The sequence below is a fragment of the Thermobia domestica genome, chromosome 10, assembly GCF_964235325.1.
Source record: "Thermobia domestica chromosome 10, izTheDome1.hap1.1, whole genome shotgun sequence".
Lineage (NCBI taxonomy): Eukaryota > Metazoa > Arthropoda > Insecta > Zygentoma > Lepismatidae > Thermobia > Thermobia domestica.
Genome location: NC_137463.1, coordinates 15,676,164 through 15,698,244, shown reverse-complemented (window position 1 = coordinate 15,698,244; position 22,081 = coordinate 15,676,164). Strand labels below are relative to the sequence as shown.

The 22,081-nt window shown below is 36.8% G+C and overlaps 1 protein-coding gene across 1 annotated transcript in view; it reads right to left on the bottom strand.

Moving 5' to 3' along the window:
• LOC145662311 (catalase-like) overlaps window positions 1-21,863 on the bottom strand; it is an 89,501-nt gene extending 67,638 nt beyond the window's left edge. The window contains exon 1 of the mRNA XM_081727757.1: window positions 21,706-21,863. Coding sequence (XP_081583883.1) covers window positions 21,706-21,762 — 57 coding nt within the window. The 5' untranslated portion in view covers window positions 21,763-21,863. The remainder of the gene's footprint in view (window positions 1-21,705) is intronic.
• Between the last annotated feature and the right edge of the window lie 218 nt (window positions 21,864-22,081).

Here is a 22,081-nt window from a genome sequence, read left to right as displayed (position 1 = left end):
AGTTGGGAAACGGAAATAAGGTTTGTTAAACTTGATAAATGAATTAGGAAAAACCTGCAACGCTCATATACATACAAACGTTCTCATGTTTAAATGAGGGAGAATCTACCACATAAATAAGTGCCTGCAGTGATAATACAAGGGATTTAAAAGTATTACAAGGACGAAATAAGGACGTTCTCAGTTGTTCCCACAAACAATGCTTGAACTGAAAGAAAATACTAAATTTGTAAGTGTTTATTCAACAAGAACAAGATAAGATTTGCTGATACTATTGTCCAATATGATACGCTTAGCTTATGTAGAATGGAGCAAAGAAAATAGTCTACACGGGGTAAAAGGTAAAGCAGTTTAACGAGTTACAAGCTAGGAGTCCGTGGCGCTATTTACTACAACACCTACAATTATCTTTTACCGTAATGTAGTATATTATAAAAGGTGCATGAGTGAAATAATTATTGAAATAAATCAGCTGAAAGAAAGATACCATAAAGGTTATATGCTTTCAAAGAAGAGAGAAGCTGGATTATACCTAATGATTTCGGGAAGGCAAGATTCACATCTGAAACATTTTCCCCTTTACACTTATGAGCTCCCTGATGAGTACGGTTGATGTGTTAAGATTAGTTTAAATACTGGAGGAAGTTCATATGGTTCGCATTCCATGTTTAGCTACACACGCTGACAATGTATATACTAAAACTAAGCATCTCACTAATTAAGGCAATTATGTGTACAATTTTAATGGTGGTGTGTATTACCTTAAGGAAGTAAATGTTCAAAATTGCCATCGTCCGCCACAAGCGGAATACTTATTGCATTATTTCTAATGGTGTAGTTCAAACTCCTGCCCAATTTACTCTCAGATCATCTTCCACTTATTTTTCGATATACTCTGTGTTCTTTATAGTTTCCCAAAGAAAAATCTAAAGGGGTCAAATCCAAAGATACACACAATATTCTGCAGCATTTTCTCTTCGTGCTATCCAGCTCTCATGGAACATGCAATCGAGATGAAGGTGGGATGGCGCCCCATCCTGTTAATACCAATCTTCATTGTCAATCATTTATGTTCTTAAGGTACACAACCAACTGTACGTATCAGGTTAAATTAGTGAAATTTTGTTTTAAATAGTTAACTCAATTCGAGACGTTGCAGAAAAGACCTTATTAGCTGATATTGCTATATAATTATCAGCAAATCACTTTCGCGAACCTACAGGATCAGACAATAACTTCCAAAGAAAAAAGTGAAGATTACTAAGGTGCAGACGCGACTCTTTGATGTCTTCTCTTTCCTGAGATATTTTTGACCTGTCCAGCGGATACTTTTCAATATAACTCATTCCCACTATCTAAGATTATCTTCATTGCCAAACCAATCGATACAAAAATCTATTAATTGAACGACATGAAGACAAAGAACCTTTACACAAAAGAAAAAAAGGGAAAGAACATAGAAATACAAAGAAAGAAAAACAAAAGAAAATTACGTACTGAAGTTATTTCCGTATCAATTTAAGAACCGACCAATATTCTCTTTGAAAGGGAAGATTTAACAGGAATGAAAATCTCAAAATTTCAGCATAACCTGATTCTACACGTGTTAATGTGAGCTGTGCTGAAATCATCCCAAATGCGTAGCAACCTTAATTTCTGTGATATGCACACGTAAAGTCATTGCAGGAAATGAATCAGACCAGGAAAGGAAACTTAACTTGATATCTATGAAATTAAAGCAGTTAATCCGAGTAGGAAAACAAATCTATTACGTTGTAAAAATAGTGAGTTCTGTAATAAGAACCAAAGAAAATTCTATGAGTAAGACTAAATAAATATATTTCTAACACTTCAAAAGTTCATTGAACCAAACAAACTTCCAGAAACAAATATATAAATACACGGTTCAATGCTGCTGTGTTGAAATCACGATAAAGAGTACATTGTTTTCTATTGTTACAGGAAATGAATAAAAATTTATCTTTATGGGCTAGAGAAGTAGAAAAAGGACGAAAAACTACGTCTCAAAAGTCTTTTCTGTTGCAACATGACAGACTGATATGTTTTAAGTTTCAGGTTGTGAAAGACAGGTTTCGAAACCACTCAGATTCAACATTAAAACTGGCATTAGTAGATCTCACTTCCAGTTACAATAGAGGGATACAGTCTTAGATAAAACACGTTCTTTAGATTCTGAATCCCAAAAAGTTTTTCGCTTTCATTTACAGTTGTTTCATACACAGGTACATCGAAAACCGAACTTTCACAAGTACTGGTTTCAATAAAGAATAACTAGAATCTCTAAATCCATATATAAAGAATAATTTTTGATATATGGAAATATTGAAACCGGAAGAGGTAGTAAATTTATTACCCCCAGTTTCTATAGATTGGATTTGATTTTTGAACTTAGCGTCCCTTTCGCAGCAGGGGCGGATCCAGGACAGACTCCTGCCGCTACTTTTAAGGGCTTCAAACTTTGGGATGGGGTTTTATTTATATATATAAAATAAGAAAGTTCCCCTTCTGGGGGAGGGGAAATCGCCCCGCTCGCTTCCCCCTAAATCCGTCCTTGTTTCGCAGCGAGGCTATATGAGCAGTGTTCGAAGTTGAAAAAAAAAACCAGAGGCGGTATGTTATATTACGATTTTGACTCAACATACCGGCAATCTAGATGTTGAAATATGAGGGTATGTTGCCAAAAAGGTTGCATATCTATTTACATAATGAAAAAACCACGTGACAGCTTTTTAGTTACGGGGAGGGGGCATGGAGACTGATCCCTCGTCAACTTTCTAAAAAAATTAATATCCCCTTATGTTGTATTATAGAGAATTATACACGAAAATGAGCAAAAATCGAATTGGGGTATTCTAAACCCCCGGAAGAACCGTTCCTACAGCAGACAACCGCTCATGTTCAAAACAAGACTTCTATATGAATTAAGACACGCATACATACGAAAGAAACCATTCAATATGGCACATCAAAATATAAACTAGATGAACTTCTTTGAGAAGACCTCCTTTTATAAACAAAAAGGTAGGAAAAAAATGTCAGTATTATAAGCTTAGAAATTATTTCTAAATAAGAAAAACTACGTGCAAGGCTATTCATCAATTACTGTGTATAGAAACTGATTTATTAAAGGTATTTAGCATCTGCTCTCCAGTGACTGTCTTGATCACTGAAAAACCAGGGGCGGTATGCCTTCATCACTGAAAAAACCAGAGGCGGTATGGCATACCACCGCATACAGTTTCACTTCGACCACTGTATGAGACTTGGATCTACAGTTTAACGTGGGATACGAACCATATGAGCTCCCGCCGAGAATCGAACCCGTCTCCCAAGCCAAGGACTAGTTTTAGAAGAACTAAAACCAGATATACACAATGAATCCACATACAGAAAGTACTCTCGATATTACAGATTGGCTTTGTGGTGATCAACGCTCTGAAACCAGAAATTATTCACTTCTATCACTTCCGGCTTGAGTTCATTAAGGAGAACCTATTCTCGGGACACTAAATCCATATAAAATTAGCGGTACCACGTGTAGATCACGTGAAGGAATGGTTTTTGTATGGCGTGATATTCTCAACATTGTAATTGGAAGTGGTAAATATCTACAACTTCCAGTTTTAGTAGAAATCAGAGCGGACACAAAATATATTCTTGGGACGCCTAATTGATTTTTCAAATTTCGCCCCCCTTAACTGTTTTTGCTCTAGATCAATATTGAAACCGGAAGTTGTGGATATTTATCATTTCTGGTTTTAGTACCATGTTAAAGTTCCAGATTCATGGGACGCTTGCTGCTATACCTTTTTTACTCCATAGCAGTCAAATTAAAACCGAAAATGCTTAATTTCTACCACACCTTGTTTGAACATCACCTCCATCAACGAACTATCCTGAACTTTCGACCCTACCTATATCCTGGCTAAAATTAGTGATCCATCCAGAAGTTCTTGAGTTTTTTTTCCTCCCGGACGGATGGACGGACGGACACACACAATAAAGAAATTTTGGGAAACACTTAAAATCTTTCTCGCCACCTCTTACAGTCTTTGCTCTGACCAGTGATTGAATGGTCATGGGCTATCAGAAGCAGCTGAAATATCAGTCCTGCAGCAGAATCTTATAGCTGATTAATAACTGTCACTGCCTGAGCTAGAACATTAATTTGATTCTCTGACATTTCTTACAAAAACAAGTACTGAATATTTTAAATTAATTCCACATTCATTAGTTCTCATGTGATTCTTTTAGCATTACCTATACAAAAATAATCAATGAAACACTGCTTGGGCTCAGCTATATCTTTTATAATCTAAACTATAAGTTTATAGGTCGATTAAACTGACAGTCTCTTATAAAACGAACATTTTGTTTATCTTTCCTGTGATACTGACACGTTTGTAGTCTGATAAACCTTGCAGTTATCTTTCAGTGAAATGCCTTGTAGTTATCTTTCAGTGCAAACATGGGATAAAATAATTTTTAGTGAAAAGACTAAGAGGAATCATGTTTGTTAGAATTGCATGAGTACTCTCTCATTCTCCCACGTGTATGACGAAGTTTCGTCTTCGGATTCCACCGAGTGATTGCTTCTGGCTGTTTCGGGTCAAGAACTTGTATTACCCATTCCACCACTGGCTTTGATATCTGTCAACGGACAGACACAGCCGTTCTATAACAGTTCCATTACTTATGTATAGAATAGTTTAGAAGTAAAAAAGTGCGAGTTATCCCAATTCCCTGGAAACAGTCCCACTATAAACACCACCAACAATCACCCAGGAAATGCAAAGAAATTTGATTATGCATTAGGAAATTAATCCATTATAACAAATATATTACATAATTCAACTACAATCCATTAAGATGTTTGAAGAAAAACTCTTAAAAGACAAACAGTAAATTAACTGAATAAAAAAAAAAAACCTTCAGCAACAATTATTTTCAGGGGTCATCAAATTATGCACTACATCTTAAATACAAGACTTCTAATCTGTCAGGAAGACTTTCAGAAAAATATTGCAATGTTTCATTAGTTTTAAATTAAGATTTCACATTATGCTTAAAAAGAAAAATGTATTACGTCTTAATTAACACACTTTCTTCACGTAAATCTAGAAAGAAAAACAAATATGACTATGTGGGAGCGGAAACAATTAAACGGAACAATAAGGCAGTGCAATTGATCATTCAACAATTCCAATAATTCCAATAATTTATAGCTATGCAAGATTGAATTACAACGCTTTGTGATAATACTTATATCTTATACCGAGAAGTAAATCACTCTGTAAAGTGGAAAACCTAAGTTGTCAATTGCAATGTACACTATTAAAATTATATCGCAATAGATCATGCATAAAAGCTCGGAAAATAATTCTTGGATGGAGTGAAACTAATTTTACAACATTACGACCAAAAACCACCGGGAAGCATGATTTGGCTTCTAGCGTCAAGTAACCAAAAATTTCAGTTTTCACCAAAAGCCTGCAGTATTTACGAGATGCTTTTATGATACAGTTATAAGAATAATGATACAACTTAAATACTATATTTAATGCCATAAAGACACGTACTTTACCGATCTCTTATTGGTAATTTTAAAGTTTTTTCGCAGAAATTAATATCTGACAAAGAAGTATCTCATATCTAATTTTAAGTCTTTTAGTAAATATTTAGAAAATGTAGTGTTTGGTATAGTGTAGTAAATTTGTGTATGTGTAAAGGAACATCCCCCCTTCCCCCTCACTAACTAGCCGTAGATGACTGAACTTGGAAACTGTACACCTTGTCTCAAAAAGGTTGAGCGCATTCTTTACTGGTGTTTTGAGGCAATAATTTTCTAAGTCCAGCTTCGGGTATCTTCGGGAAAAAGTAAGCCAGGTTCGAACCTCCAAGCCAGCCTTTGCAATCGGGAAAAAGTTTGCAGATTTGTTTTTCTTCTTTTAAATATAATAAGACTTGTTACCAAGTGTTTAAAAAAGCAACATTGATTGAAATACTTAATGATACAATGTTTCGAAACCTTTTTTTTTTAAATGTCAGCACATGCTTGTTTGTCATTTAGCTCTCCATACGTAATGGAACATTTAAATACGTTAAAGAATCTTTCCATATGTAAAAGAATGCTCAAAGTTAAGAAATAAAACATAATTATCGCCTGAGTACTAAAATAAAAGTCAAAGTAGAACAGAAATAGCGTTTGTAATGGATATGAATGTCATAATTATCTTGAGATCCGTTATACATCGCTAGAAGCATAGTTCTAGAAGTCCTTGTGTTAGCTCATTGGTAAGCTGTCGGATTTCAAATCTTAAGGTTGAGAGTTCGAATCCCGTCTAGGTTAGTCCTTTTTTTAAAATTATATTTTCCGCAATGCATGAAAAATTATATAAAATAATTACATTAGAATACATAAGTTGTGTATATATAACATAATCATTGCAGAACATAGTAATTATTATGTTTAAAATATAACATCTGAGATAATTTTCACAGTAGGTCGGTATTATATATGAGGATGTAAATACAACTTAAGAAACTCGTTCAATAGCAATAAATAAATCATGTAGTATATTTATTTGCAGCTATTTGTCATATAGAGGGTAATTCTCAACATTCATAATACAGAATGTCATTTATGTTCTTGAAAAGTTATTCGATGCATAAACAGAAGGTATAAACAGAGAATCCAAAGTCGGAACGCTCACAAAAAAATTCATGAACCCCAAAGGTCACGTGAGCAGACTGGAATTGTCCTTATGAAGCATGCCACAGCAGAAAGTCTTTACATAGATTTTCAATTCAATTCCTGATATATGCTTTTGCAATGTGGAAGTCGTGATGCCTTCAGTCGCCCTCTCTCGCTCGCTCGCTCGTTCACTCTCTATTTATACAGAATATAAAAGTGGATTTATGTGTGTATTTCAACATAATTCTGATATATCTAGAGCAATTTTAACTATATTTCTTACAGTCTGGAAAAAGAGTACTGTCGGGATACATATCAAAAATGCTAGAAACGGGTCGATATTAGTATCGAATCCATAGTTTCGTGGTCGCTTAGGTGAATGGTTCTACTTTCAATTCAAGTCCAACTAAGCTCCCATTAGCACCCAGGGTGGTTACGTAGCGACATAAAGATATCGAAATCATTCGATATTAGAATCGAATTGTAAGTTTTCAGCGCCGCTAACAGTGCAGCATTTCCCATTAGTCAACAATAGTCCACATTTCACATTAGTCCCATTGCCTAGAGGGCAACATATTTGCAGAGTGCAAAGTTTAAAACTTGAATAATATTTTATTTTTTTCCGTATGAAAAAGTTATAAATCAAGAGCAAATATACTATTTCACGAACAATCCTCTTTTACTATTCTAATATGTTTAATAATAGCGTAAGAAATCTAATAGTAATTCAGAACATGTTTCACAGTTGTTATTTTTTGTTACATAGTTGTAGCTGTAGCATGTAGTGAGTGGAATTTAACTGTAATAAATTCACTAATTAACCATATTCGAATTAAGTTTTATTTTTAAGTTCGGGATGAAGGGGCGGAGAAATATGTAGTTATTGGGGGCACCGAGCTTTTCTACATTTTACTTTCAAGATCTCCATTTTTCTTTTGTCATTTGTTCCTAATAAAAACAGTTCAGTCACTTTTGGATTGTCATAGGATAGTAGGAGTTGGATTTTGGGATGCAGCCTGTGAGATTCTAGAGGAGCTAACTGCTTGAAAAAGTATTTTTGAATCATCTGTAACATATGAAATAAGGATATGTATCATAAAAAATTGAAAGTAACTATGTCTCCGTAATCATCACGGTCAAATTGCAAAGTCAAATAAATTGACGTTTGGTATATAATCAGGCTTCAATCCCAACTGGGAAGTTATCATACGCGTGTCACTTTCATTATAATACATATCCTTAGGGGGAGTAGAAGTCCGAATTTTTGCGAAAAATTGAGTTGAGTTGAGTTTAGTTTAGCGTCCCTTTCAGCAGCGAGGCTATATGAGACGTGGACCTACTGATTAACGTGGAATCCGAACCACATGAGCGAAAAATTGAGTATCTCACAAGCCGTTCAACTGAGAGCTGAAATTCAGCATATAACTCTTTATTAAAAATAAAGAGAATATGTCCTGGCATTTTTAAAAATTATCTTTTATGAGCGGGGGGACGGGGGTACATTTTCTATATATTGGAAATTGGTAGTGGGTTGATTTGTAAAAATAATCGAAAACGATTGATATTAGTTGAGAAACAAATTGAGTAATGCAAATTAAAGTTCTTTTTGAATTTTATACCCACTGCTTTCTATTTATAATTGCTGAAGCTGGTGTTTAATATATGGAGCGTTCCGAGCATAAGGCAATCAAGCCATAAAGTTAGAGAAAAATGGCCATAAAATTTGTATTCTAAACTTAATTACATGGGCATTTTCAATTAGTACGGCATGCTTAATTATATAGAAAATTAGTTTCTCTCTCTCTCTCTCTCTCTCTCTCTCTCTCTCTCTCTCTTTTTTTTTTTTTTTTTTTTTACGTTGGTCTACTTTTCCTTGATTTGAAACTTTCAAATTTCACCCTATTTTCTACTGAAATGTAAGGCAACAAAGAAATAATTATATATGATAAATTTAAATTCATTTTAATTTGGAAGACGAGAAACACTTTGCCATTATATATCGTAAAGGTCAGACCCACCAGTATTGTAACAGAGAGGTGCTTGAGCCATTAACGGTAGAAATTCAAACTCCGATAAGTGATAATTTCACAGTCTTGTTTTATTACAAGTGTAACCTCTTTAGCCAATGGAGAGGAGGACGTGGGCCATCGGTCAGAGTTGATGTCGATGGGTTTTGGTGGGTCGGAGTTGGTCACAATGGTTCAGAGTGGTTCATAGTTGGTGGTGGGTAAGAATGGATCACGATGGTTGATGGATCAGAGTGGGCCAATGGGGCATTTGGGTGGTAGGTGATAGTGGGTCATGGTGGGTCGTGGATCAAATTTTCATTGACCCACATCATCTCTGGTTAAAATTGTACTAAAGATAAGAGGCACCGAAGATGCATGTCGGCTATTATGCTCAAATTTTGCTCATGGGTAGTACTCCACCAGGAAGCAATAAATCTGAAACGGTTCACGGTATCACCTTCTAGAACTCGAGATGTAGGGGTTTGTCTGATTGGCTAAATTAAGACGTCAATGATTTATCCTTCAACAACCAAGCTTTTTATGATCGTTTCCGTGGGGAAGTCAGAAGAACACGTGCTAGTAATCGTAATATTGATAGTTTGCGTCCACCCCGGGTATTTGTTTTGTGTTTTTTGATTCACCTAAATATAAACAAATCACACATATAGGCATTTTGACATTTTGGGAGAGTAATTTTGTGGTTCGTTGGCGTTTCATCGCGTCTCTGCTGCTGGTAGTAAAGTTTTCAAAATGGAACTTGGGCCACCACGGATCGTCGCTGCGGGGCCACCAATTTCTGGTGAGAGGTCAATAGTTGACCATCTGTAGTCCACCGACGCTTACAGCTTAGAGTAATGAACGATGTCTTTGCCTTGTAGAGTTCATGACTACCGACGTCGGCAGTCAACTAGCTTTTAGTATTCCTTTACTAACCATCTATTGTTCATGTTTGTACACGGTGTTGTCATAATAATAATAATAATAAGTATTATTATTATTATTGTTATTATTATTATTATTATTATTATTATTATTATTATTATTATTATTATTTGTAGTAATAGTAGTATAATTGATGATAGAATAATTATTGTCTATGTATTGTCCAGGTAGGACTACACACAGGATTTTGCTCGTTTTGGTTCGACTTGACTCTAATCCGAGTAGAGTTGGAAGATATTTTTCGCGCCGAGTCCAAGAGTAGACCTCAAAGATGTCTGTTTCGAGTCGAGTCGAGTTTCAAAGAAAAGTCGTTCGTGCCCATCCCTACTAATGAGAGCTTAATCGGAGTTAAGCGAAATTGAAAGTCTCACTATTTATCTAAGCGACCCCGAAAACTATGAATCTAATATCGATCATTTTCTACCAATCTTTTATATGTATACCCCTCCCATTCACCATAGGTAACCCGACAGCACTCTTTTCGAAACTATAAGAAATGTGGTTAAAATTACTCTAGGCCAGTGATTCTCAATCTAATTCCTATCACGATCCCCTTTTATCACACGCTCTTGCCAGCGACCCTTTTATAATTTGTTTTATAATAAGCTTGTGTGGGATTTTTAACATACCTATTTCTATAATAGTAGAATCCATGTTTTTGTTTATAGTGAACAGTGCCATGGAAAATCAGCGCCCGGGGCGAGAGTATAGTACGATGTCACCGTATATATGAGTGACGTCGACAGACTAGCTACGAAGCGCCACCATGGTTGGCACGAAGCTCAATAACATTTTCAAAATAAGCCCTACCTTTCCTTAATTTTGAGCACATTTTATTACGTTTTTCCTTCCATTTTACACATGTGCACATGCACTTTCCTAACATGAGTAACACACTTCCTCCGAAATGTGTGGCCCCTTTTTTCGGCGCCCGGCACTGACAGTGGATACAGTAACTGTAATATCTATATTCCCAACGACGAAGGTGCTGGTTCAAGATGGATGTTAAACTCCTTCATTGAAGAGGCCATTAACGTATCCGATCTAAGCCCACAACTTCAAGACCAAATAATAGAATGATCATGCGACAAGTCTTTGCAACTGGTTTTTTGTAACGAAGATTTGGACAAGTTCTGCCTGATGAGGAGAGAAGAATATCCTGGTCTGGGGATTGCTGCTTTAAAAGTAATAATTCCATTTGCTATATCGTACTTGTGCGAAAGTGTGTTTTTTATGGTAAACATTAAAACAAAGATAAGAAATCGCTTATCAGTTGAAAATGGCTTGATAATGTTCGTCATGAAGATTGAACCGGACATTGCTGAACTAGTGAAATTACACCATGCTTAGGTGTCTCATTAGGTTTTAATTTTAATTGTATTTCAATGTGCAGGTTTTGTTGCATGTGTATTTTTCTAGTATTTCTATATACAGTTCTCATTAGTTTTATATCATACCTCTTTGATTTAAATTCATTTTTAAACAACTCTACTAACTAACTAACTCTATGGCCTATGGAACCCGGAGGTTCAATGCCGCGTTCACAAAAGCTCTACACTGACTTCTATTCTTAGCCAATTGGATCCAGTTTCTACTTTGTATTCGTATCTCAGCGAAATCCATCTTAATATTGTCCTCCCATCTGCGCCTAGGTCTTCTTAATGGTCGTTTTCCGATTGGTCTTCCAGTCAAGATTTTGAAAGCGTTTCTACTTTCTTCCATTCTAGCTACATGACCTGCCCACCTAAGCCTTCTAGACTTGACGACCCTAACAATGTTGGGTAAACCGTATAAATTATGTAGTTCCTCGTTATGAAGTTTCCGCCATTCCCCATTCCCGTTCCTCTTGGGTCCGAATATTCGTCTAAGGATCTTGTTCTCAAATACTTTCAGTCTATGTTCTTCCCTCAAAGTAAGCGACCATGTTTCGCAACCATACAGAACAACAGGCATGATTATCGTTTTGTATATTTTAAGCTTCAAATTTCTCGACAGAATTCGCGACGACAAGACTTTGAACCGAATAGTAACACGAATTCTACACCCTTTGAAAATGTTCAGTAGACTTATTTTTTATTGTTCTTTACAGTGTGTATAAAAAACAAAAGTATGCCTATCAGAACAAAATTAAAAATAATATTTAAAAATAATTTCTGGTATTAGATTCTAACTATATTTATCTCTTCCGCCTATCTTCGCGATCCCCTAGGGGCCGCGACTCCCAGGTTGAGAAACCCTGCCCTAGGCATACATGAGTTATGTTGGAACATACATACATACACTTTTATGTGTATTAATGCAGATAAGAGAGAGTTGAGAGAGAGCGATTAAGGAATTACCGCTCTCAATCTCTTCACTTTACTTTTGCGATTCGCGAATTTCTTACGTGACAGTTTGGGGCTAGCTAGTTTTTTGTCTTGGACCACGATCCGATTTTCGATATGCTCTACCTAAATGCTGTAATGCGAATATTGAGAAGTTATCTGCGATGAAAGTAGCTGCAAATTAATACATTACATAACTTATTTATTGCTATTACACGATTTTTTAAATTTGTATTCAATATTCACACATAACACACCGACGTTCTGTCAATACCTCAGATGTTATATTTTAAAGATAAGAATTACTTATGTCGTGAAATGATATGAATATATATATTCAACTGATATATACAACTGATGATATGAATATATATATTCAACTGATATATACAACTGATGAATTGTAATGTAACTATCTTACATAATTTTCATGCATTGAGGAAAGTAGAATATCATAAAAGAATTTCACCTGAACGGGTATCGAACTCACGATTTAAACGCTCGGTGGTGTACCACTGAGCTAACATGACCGCTTTTCGGAAGCTGCTTCTGAAATATAACTGAGCTCATACGGAAATGCTCTTTTCCGTATGGAAATCACAATGACGAAACGAGAGTGTGAATACATAGTCTCGAAATATTGTATCATTAAGTATTTCAATGTTACTTTTTTCTACACTTAATACCATTTCAACATGTCTTATTATATTTAACAGAAGGAAAAACATATCTGTACATCGTTTCCCGATTACTAAGGTTGGCTTTGGAGGTTCGAACCAGCAGCTTTAGTTTACTGTTTTCCGAAGATACCCGAAGTTGGACTTCGAAAGAGTGTCTCAAAACAGCTATCATCATATCGCTCAATCTGTTTGGTATATGGTATATGTTTTTATACGTGTAAAGTCAGTATAACAATTCATTCTTTAAACAGCTTTTCGTATGTATTAATATTCCTTTATAAAAACTGTTTTTGATATTATTATTACGGCACACCATTTTCAGATTTCTTTCGCGAGTCGTTGACCAAGTCGTTCCCCACCAGCGTTGCCAGACTCACAGCTCGGAATTATTTCAAAACCTGATAGAACTTATGCTAGATTCGGTCAAATTATGCTAGATCCTCATAATTACTAATTCAGGAGTTTAAAAAAACGAAGTTGAGATACGATAACGTAACTTAAAATACACAGAGAGCAAGAATGCAATACTTCACGCACCAAAATTTTAACTCAGCTAAATTAATGCAGTCGTTGCCAGACTCAATGGCGTATATATCGTATAAATGAATGCAAAGTTTTTGTTTACATATTTTGAAAGAAAATTACTTCGCAGCATAAGGGGAGTTGGGAATCGTCTGCTGGGGGGGGGGGCAGATTTTTGGTCGGTCTCGGAGCTGTCATTTCAGGAATAAATATGATCATGAAGTCAGAAATAAAGATGGTGAAGTTGTCAAAAAGTTGGGGGGAGAATGGCCCCCATAGCTCCGCCCATGCCTCGGAGTTAAAGGATTAGAAAACCCTGGGTGGAGCCACAAAAAATCCCAAAGACGTTTGGAACTTACTTCGGAAAATAAGACTGCCTGTATGGTTTACCGACTGTATGAATCAATGGAAGAGGATACATTTCTGCCGTTCTTTTTCTTCCCACGACCAACTTCTTTCTCATCTCCAGGTTTTACGGCTTTCTGATAAACTTGCTGAAATTGTGCTAGATTTGGGCAGGATGCTAAAAGCAAGATGCTAGATGCTAGAGACATGCAAATTATGCTAGATCTAGCATCATTATGCTAGATCTGGCAACGCTGTTCCCCACAATAGGCGTGTCGTGCAAGTAACCAATCACACGTCAGGTACTAGCTTTTACCTACCTATTGCTTCCTTCTCACAGCTCAGAACATTGGTAACTATGGATAGACGTACAGCAGTAATTACTTTATGGGAGTTGGAAGGTTATTCTGCAACTGCAGCTAGCAGGCGAGTAGGTGTCCCGGCCTCTACAGGAAGGCGATGGATTCGGAAATATGGTGCTACAGGTCAGACTGATAATTTACGATCTCCTGGTCATCCGCATGTGTCAACCGAAGCCCAAGATGCGAGATTAGTAAACGAAGCCCGGTTAGACCCACCAAGGACGTCTAGACAGCTAAGGGAAGTTTCTTTCTTTCCTGGTAGAAAGCATACAGCTCTGCGAAGGCTTCGTCATGCTGGGTTACGTGGCCGTGTTGCTGCCGTGAAGGAAAAACTCTCAGACGACCACAAAATTTACCGTCTCGCGTTTGCACAGGCGAATGTGGGTCTCAATTGGGAAAACGTAGTTTTCTCAGATGAATCCATATTCACAACATCAAAGGGGGGACGCCGTTTGGTGTATCGTCCGAGAGGCACCCGATATGACCATGGATATGTGGCTGCTTGCAATCGCAGTGGCCATGTATCTATTTTATGTTGGGGTTGGATTTCCAGTCGCGGAGCAGGACAGCTTCATAGAATTGAAGGACATCTGGACAATGCTCAGTACTTAGACATTATCAGTAATATCATGGTGCTATCTGTACGAGTATTTCAGCCTGATGGTGTAATTCAGTTCCAGCAATACCAGTCGCCAATACATACTTCCCGTGTGATTCAGGAATGGTTCGCAGGGCACCCTGAGATTGATTTAATCGACTGGCCGCTCGTGGAGCAGACCTCAATCTCATGGAAAATATGTGGGCAGAAGTGAAGCGTACTCTAAGGGAAAGTTGGTCTGAGGCAGATCCATCAAGAACTCAGGATGACCTGTGGCATCTTGTTTCCGAAGCATGGCTGGAGGTAGGGGAAGGAGATAGATTTGTCACCCATGTAATAGATTCCATGCCCAAAAGAATGGAGCGTGTAATAAATTCAGAAGGGTCTTGGACACAATATTAATGTCCCCGCCTTAACTCCCGAAAACAGCCCTTTTCAGGGCTACCTAAACGCTTCTGAAAATATTTCTAGAAGTAAACCACTCCTTGTATCCGATTTCTGTGCAATCCTACTAACAAAAGAATGATAATTAGCTGTAGGCTTTGAACTCAAGACCTCTTTATTGGCAAGTCCGTACTCTACCAGTGAGCTAACATGAACACGCAAACCCAACCTGAAGAAACACGACTTTCAATTTCTGGTATTCGATGACAATGATGCTCATATACTTGGCAAATGTTGTATTCAACTTGGGATATTCCGCAACACACACACACACACATAAACAAAGCGAAAGAGAGAGAGAGAGAGAGAGATGAATATACAAAAGCATATTCAACGTATTCGAATGAGACTAAGTAACGACATTCCGTTCTAAAGAGAGTTTGTGTTTCTTCCCGTGACGTTAAGGGGATCGGGAAAAGTTATATGTCTTGAAGCAGGATACGACTTTGGATACTCTGTTTATACACTTTCTATATCCGTAGGAATATATTGTATTTCACGAATGTAAATGACATGCTGTAATGAGAATAATGAGAAGTTACATCTGTATGACAAATAGATGCAAATAAATACACTACATAACTTATTTATTGCTATTGAACGAGTTTCTTAAGTTGTATTTACATCCTCATATATAATACCGACCTACTGTGAAAATTATCTCAGATGTTATATTTTAAACATAATAATTACTATGTTCTGCAATGATTATGTTATATATACACAACTTATGTATTCTAATGTAATTATTTTATATAATTTTTCATGCATTGCGGAAAATATAATTTTAAAAAAAGGACTAACCTAGACGGGATTCGAACTCTCAACCTTAAGATTTGAAATCCGACAGCTTACCAATGAGCTAACACAAGGACTTCTAGAACTATGCTTCTAGCGATGTATAACGGATCTCAAGATAATTATGACATTCATATCCATTACAAACGCTATTTCTGTTCTATTTTGACTTTTATTTTAGTACTCAGGCGATAATTATGTTCTATTTCTTAACTTTGAGCATTCTTTTACACATGGAAAGATTCTTTAACGTATTTAAATGTTCCATTACGTATGGAGAGCTAAATGACAAACAAGCATGTGCTGACATTAAAAAAAAGGTTTCGAAATATTGTATCATTAAGTATTTCAATCAATGTTGCTTTTTTAAACACTTGGTAACAAGTCTTATTATATTTAAAAGAAGAAAAACAAATCTGCAAACTTTTTCCCGATTGCAAAGGCTGGCTTGGAGGTTCGAACCTGGCTTACTTTTTCCCGAAGATACCCGAAGCTGAACTTAGAAAATTATTGCCTCAAAACACCAGTAAAGAATGCGCTCAACCTTTTTGAGACAAGGTGTACATTAATGAAAGACCGATTACGATAATTTTACTGGATTTATTATCTATCCAGTAGAACAAAACTAGGATAGATGGTAACGGTTTCACAGGATAGACCGAGTTCAGAGTCAGGTTTGTGGACTTTGCTGTTAATTTCTGTAAGGTTACAGTTCCAGTTTGCTAGCTACTGATAACTATGCACGAGACCAAATAAATATAACTAGGAAGTCTTTGATTTGCATACCACGGAATAGATAGTATTGAGTTAAGTTGTGTTGATTTTAGTTTAACGTCCCGTTCAGCAGCGAGGCTATATGATACGTGGACCAACTTATGAACGTGGAATCTGAACCACATGAGCTCCCGCCGGGAATCTAACCCGGGTCTCCCACGCCAAAGGCGCGTACGCTAACCGCTTAGCCACGAATGAGCTCTAGATAGTACTGAAAACTTGGGGAAGCACTACTCTGAGTGTCTGATAACTAAAATCCAGAAACGTGAAGAAATGTGAGTGAAAGAAACGCATTTAGCAGCATAATGTAACTAAGAAGTTTTTACAGTTTGTTACAGTTTTACAGCTTCAAGAGTGAGCTTTCCACTTCGCAACGTAACTGTCTGCATACTATATGGCCACAGTGATAGCCCGACTTAAATGCCAGTCTATGATTATTATTTTAGACGATTAAAATGTCCACCGACAAAACAGCATAATGCTTTAATAGAAGTAGCTGCTATTCTTATGCTAGGAAACTTTCAATACCATGGATAGTAAAAATGAAGTTGAAAACAGTAGTTTCTTCACGCACATTTCATGTGAATAAGCATTACCATCAACCACTTTCACAATTCTCAAAACTCATCGACTGTCCCAATCTGCAGGTATCTAATTTATATGGATCAAGCATTGAGACTAAAGTGGAATTAGTAGAAAACGAACAAGTCCATTTACCCTCTGCTTCGCTTCCTACCATTGCAGCTTTGATTTAGCATTTGAGTGAAAGAAAGCATTTAGAGCCTGACATACTAAAAATATAAAATTTACCATGTTTCTTTTGCTTGCTTTTCGTAACTGAATGGAAATAATGAAATGCAACTTACCACAATCATAGAAAATGTTATTCTACAACAGAAAATATGAACCTGAAGGATTTTCAGTGTTGCCACCTATAGAAATTAGTGTTGCCACAATAACTCCCTCAAAATCTAAGTTAAGGCAGCGACTAGAGGAACGAACTCCACTGCATTTGATGACGTATCATGATGTCTTGGAATCTTGTGAACTACTTTTTAAATAACCTTTAAACTACGGGGGTAAATCTTTAACCTTTAAACTACGGAGGTAATTTATCTTTAACCTTTAAACTACATTTAAAGCGTTTTCGTAAGGGTTTACAAAGAAGTCCATTTCTTCACTCCTATTTATCGAAGACACATGAAACAAAATGTGTTACAAAAGTTATTGTAGTACCATTTCGAAATCGAAATATCCGTAGTTAAGACAAGAAACAGGGTACTTTGAAACAAAATATCCCTTAGTTTAAAGGATAATATTTAATTTTAATAACTTAAAACTATTTTACTACAAACTAAATACAGCTATTATTAAAAAAAAAATAGTTCACAGAATTCAAAGAAAACATGATACGCAATCAAATGCAGTTGAGTTCGTTCCTCTAGTCGCTCCCTTAACTAAGATTTTGGGGGAAATGTTGCTCTGGCAACATTGTAATTTCTATGGATGGCAACACCGAAAATCCTTCAGGTTCATATTTTTTTGTTGTAGAATAGCATTATCTATGATTGTGGTAAATTGCATTTCATTATCTCCTTTCACTTATGAAAAACAAGCAAAAGAAAAATTGTAAACTTATTATTTTTAGTATATCAGGCTCTTAAGAATGAGCGTGTTTCAGTTTAAAATAAAGCTGCAACTTGTTATGTTCCATTACAGTTACTGTAGAGTAAAAACTCGTATCAAAAACAGATCGGGAAGCAGTAAGCACCAAAATGTTTCTGTCAAGGGATTCTCTGTTTGAAGTCGCATCGGAATAAGTGATGTCTAGTAATCTAACCAAAAGTAATTCTACGCATTCTCGAATATCTAAATTCCATGCATCATGCTCAGACATGCAGTGTTTCAAATGGGGAGCAAACATTTCTACATTTCACATCAATCTGAACATTTGAGTAATCGTACCTCCGAGTTCTGCAGGGCAAAGGTGCATCTAAATTCCTTTCACCGATACGCCCCATCTAAACGTGCATTTTTTGTGCTGTCCTTTTAAGTAAGGTCTGTGTGGTGTCACAGCCAATGTTAAGGAATACTTACAAGGATAGCACGGCAACCTAGGAAGGAAAATTGTTGGCACATGCCCCCCATGTAGCCATTGCTCATCTACGATAGAATGAATAGCACCTGTTATTCAGTGAAGTAGAGAAGTTAAATGCAAAATTATAAGCTACAAGTGATTAGTTTCAAAACAACCTGCGCCACACAAATTTATCAAGTTTCTACATCAAGCACCGGTACGAAAGTTTAAGACTATTTCAAAATTCACTACAGTAGCATTTGATCGTGGGAAATAAATTCCAACATTTCTAGTCTGATTATAATTGTTCATTAAGTCTAAACACAATATACAACACTCGTGCGGAAATTACATACCTTCAGAAGGACAATCCAAAATATCTAAGATCTTACCAACACATGAAACTTACACCTACTTAATAATAGTAATCTATTCCCTCATTTCTATTTCTGAGGCAGACATGCGAGGTGATCTTGAATGCAAATTTCCGAAGGTCTCCTTTCAGTACAGGTATCTACACATGCTTAGCTTTTAAGTACTATAATGGTACTTTACGAGCTAAAGGTAAATAAACCGATGAACCGTACTTATCCTCTTGCCTAAATGGAATGACAAAAAAAATTAAAAAATCCGGTAGTAAAGCCAGCCAGCACTCAAAAGAAGCTGTTTCCTGCATTCGCGTTAACTTCTCAAAAATACATTCCATTTCCATCCTTAAGTCTCTGCTAAAACCGGAAATGGTAGAAATCCGGTTTACTAAGACTTCCTGTTTCAATACTGATCTACATAGATAACGATAAAAACGCTAAAAATAGCAAGAACTGGTTTTCATGAGATCGATTTAGCGTTCTGAGATTAGGCAGCGTCTCCTCACTCAAACCTTATTTAAAGCGGAAATGATAAATCTACTACTTCTGGTTTTAATGTCGATTATGGCGTGAAAACTAACACGCTAAGAAGCGATTCCCTGTAATCAATTAAGCATCTCGACAACATTCCATATCCACTCTAATCTGACTACTAAAACCAGAAGCAGGGGGCGCGGTGGCTCAGTGGTAGAGCGTTCACCTCCGGTGCTTTGGGTCCCTGGTTCGATCCCAGCTTGCGCCGTGTGGACTTTGTGGTGGACAAACACCGTGCTCGGGTTTTATCGGGGTTCTCCCGTTTCCTCCCACTTTCTTTATTCCACCATTCATTTATTTCTCATCACCGTCTCCTTTAGCCTAACCGGCATAATCGTGGGACGTAAAACTCTAAGGTTTCATTTCATTTTTAAAACCAGAAGCGGTATAAATCTACACTTCTGATTTAAATAGAGAAAATGTTTGAGCATACAAACCAAACTTTTTCACGTAGTGTACACGTGACTAGTTTCAGTTTCACGCCCAAATGTTATCGTAAATGAAATTGATGAAAATGAATGATCGTGAAAGTAAACATTTATCTTCTCCACTGGGAATCAAACTTTTCTTTTATACAGTTCAACGACCCACAATTATGCCCTTCAGGCTAAAGGAGATAAAGATTAATGAAAGTAGATAGTGTAATTATTTTTTTATTTGTACTCTCCTACCGGGAATTGAACTCAGGATCACGTTGCAAAGGCGCACGTGCTAGACCAGCGAGAAGGGCACCCGAAGTCGAACCCAAGACCATATCCATTAAAGGCACACGCATCATGCACTAGACCAGTAAAGAGCTTAGTCTAAAGGAAGATTTGTAATGAACATGAAAGAATGTAAAATTATTAAAAAAATAAACGAAATTAAATACTCCAGTATAACATCCCACGCTAATGTCTGAGAGGCTAAGGGAAACTACGATTAAACCAAGTGAATGATGACGGAAGAATTGGTGGAATGATAAAGTGGGAGGAAACAGGAGCACCCGCAAAAACCCACGAGCACTAGATTGTCCACCACAAGCCCTTTTGGTCAGGAATCGAACCAGGGACCCCACGCGACAGAGGTAAGCGCTTTACAACTGACCTACCGTGCCCCCCAAAATAAAAAGTAACTAGTGGAATGTGAAAAACTAGAGAACCCTGAGAAACCCTACGGACCTCTTTATACGTACTTTGCTACGGACATAATGTTGTCCAGCATTCATATGGCGTACGATGGAACCAGAGTTGAACGTAATAGCACAATTTCATTAGGCACGGCGTACATAGGTGGGTCCTGAGGTCTTCCCCCCCCCCTTCCGAAATCTGTACTATTCTGTAAAATTGTAATGAAATCTTTTAGTTTAACGCCCTGCGATTATTGCCTGTTAGGCTAAGGGAGACGGATGAGTAAGGCAAGTCAATGATAGAATTGGTGGAATGAGAATGGAGGGGAAACCCATGGACCCCGAGAAACCAGTGGACGCTATGTTGCCCATCACAAACTTATTTGGCCAGGAATTGAACCAGGGGCCCACCTAACACTTAGCCACCGTGCCCTAGGCATTTCTGTACATTTAGTCTCATTTTAGGGGTGAATTTTAATATAATTTATACCGTACTCAGATTGAACTTGGACCCGCAAAAGCTTCGGACCCTTTTCAAATAAATGCCTGCTCCTAAGAGCAATATTTGAGTTGATCGATCTTGTTACGAGGTCTAATCTAATTACATGCTTATATTTATATACTGCCCCCACAGTTTTGAGAATTTTTGAACATTCTCGTACGCACTCATTGGAAATGTTTTGTGGCAACTCTTTTTACAGAAGCTATAGTATTATACATACACGGTAGGTGTGATTAGAACTCCTATTATTTAGGAATATCGAAGTGCTCTTCCTAGAGAATTTGTTGAGAAACGCGTTGTGCTATTTCAGTAAAATTCAGATATGATCACGCCTACGAACAGAAGTGCAAGGCAAATAGGTTGATAGATATTTTCATCAAACATCTTAAGTATTATTAAGTATCAACTACTATAAATGAAACTTCGTTGTCAAAGTATTATGGACAAACCCAATTCAACAAAATACTGTACATATACGGTAATAAATAAACAAATAGAACCTTCTCTTTAAAAAGAGTGTCAAATAAAAACAAAACACGCAGCATTATTGGCGTCTGCTGTCAAAGTATTTGTAAAAAACAAATAAAATAGAAGAATACTTACGGCTACTTTCTTTTTGTAGTCCACTAATTGGTCAGTAGCTGGGTCACGGCCAGACATGATGTTTTGTCTTCAAATTTCGCTTAATGCCACACACACTGAAGCCAATACTGAAGTGCACATGGGAGGAAGCCGCACACTCAATTTTGTGGTTTCATTCAGTGTCGCCGACGACGTCTGCTTCACGCAGGCGCACACGCACTTTTCTTGTACGGTTGCCAACTCATAACAAAATGAAGTGCTGCATCTTTCTACATATAGCACCAGAAGATTGCATTGAATGTGCAAATGTTTCGTGATTTATTTATAAACTTAGAAAGTAGATAAGCAGATAAGCAAGAAAAATCAGTAAAGAAGAATTGTAACCAGTATTCGCAGG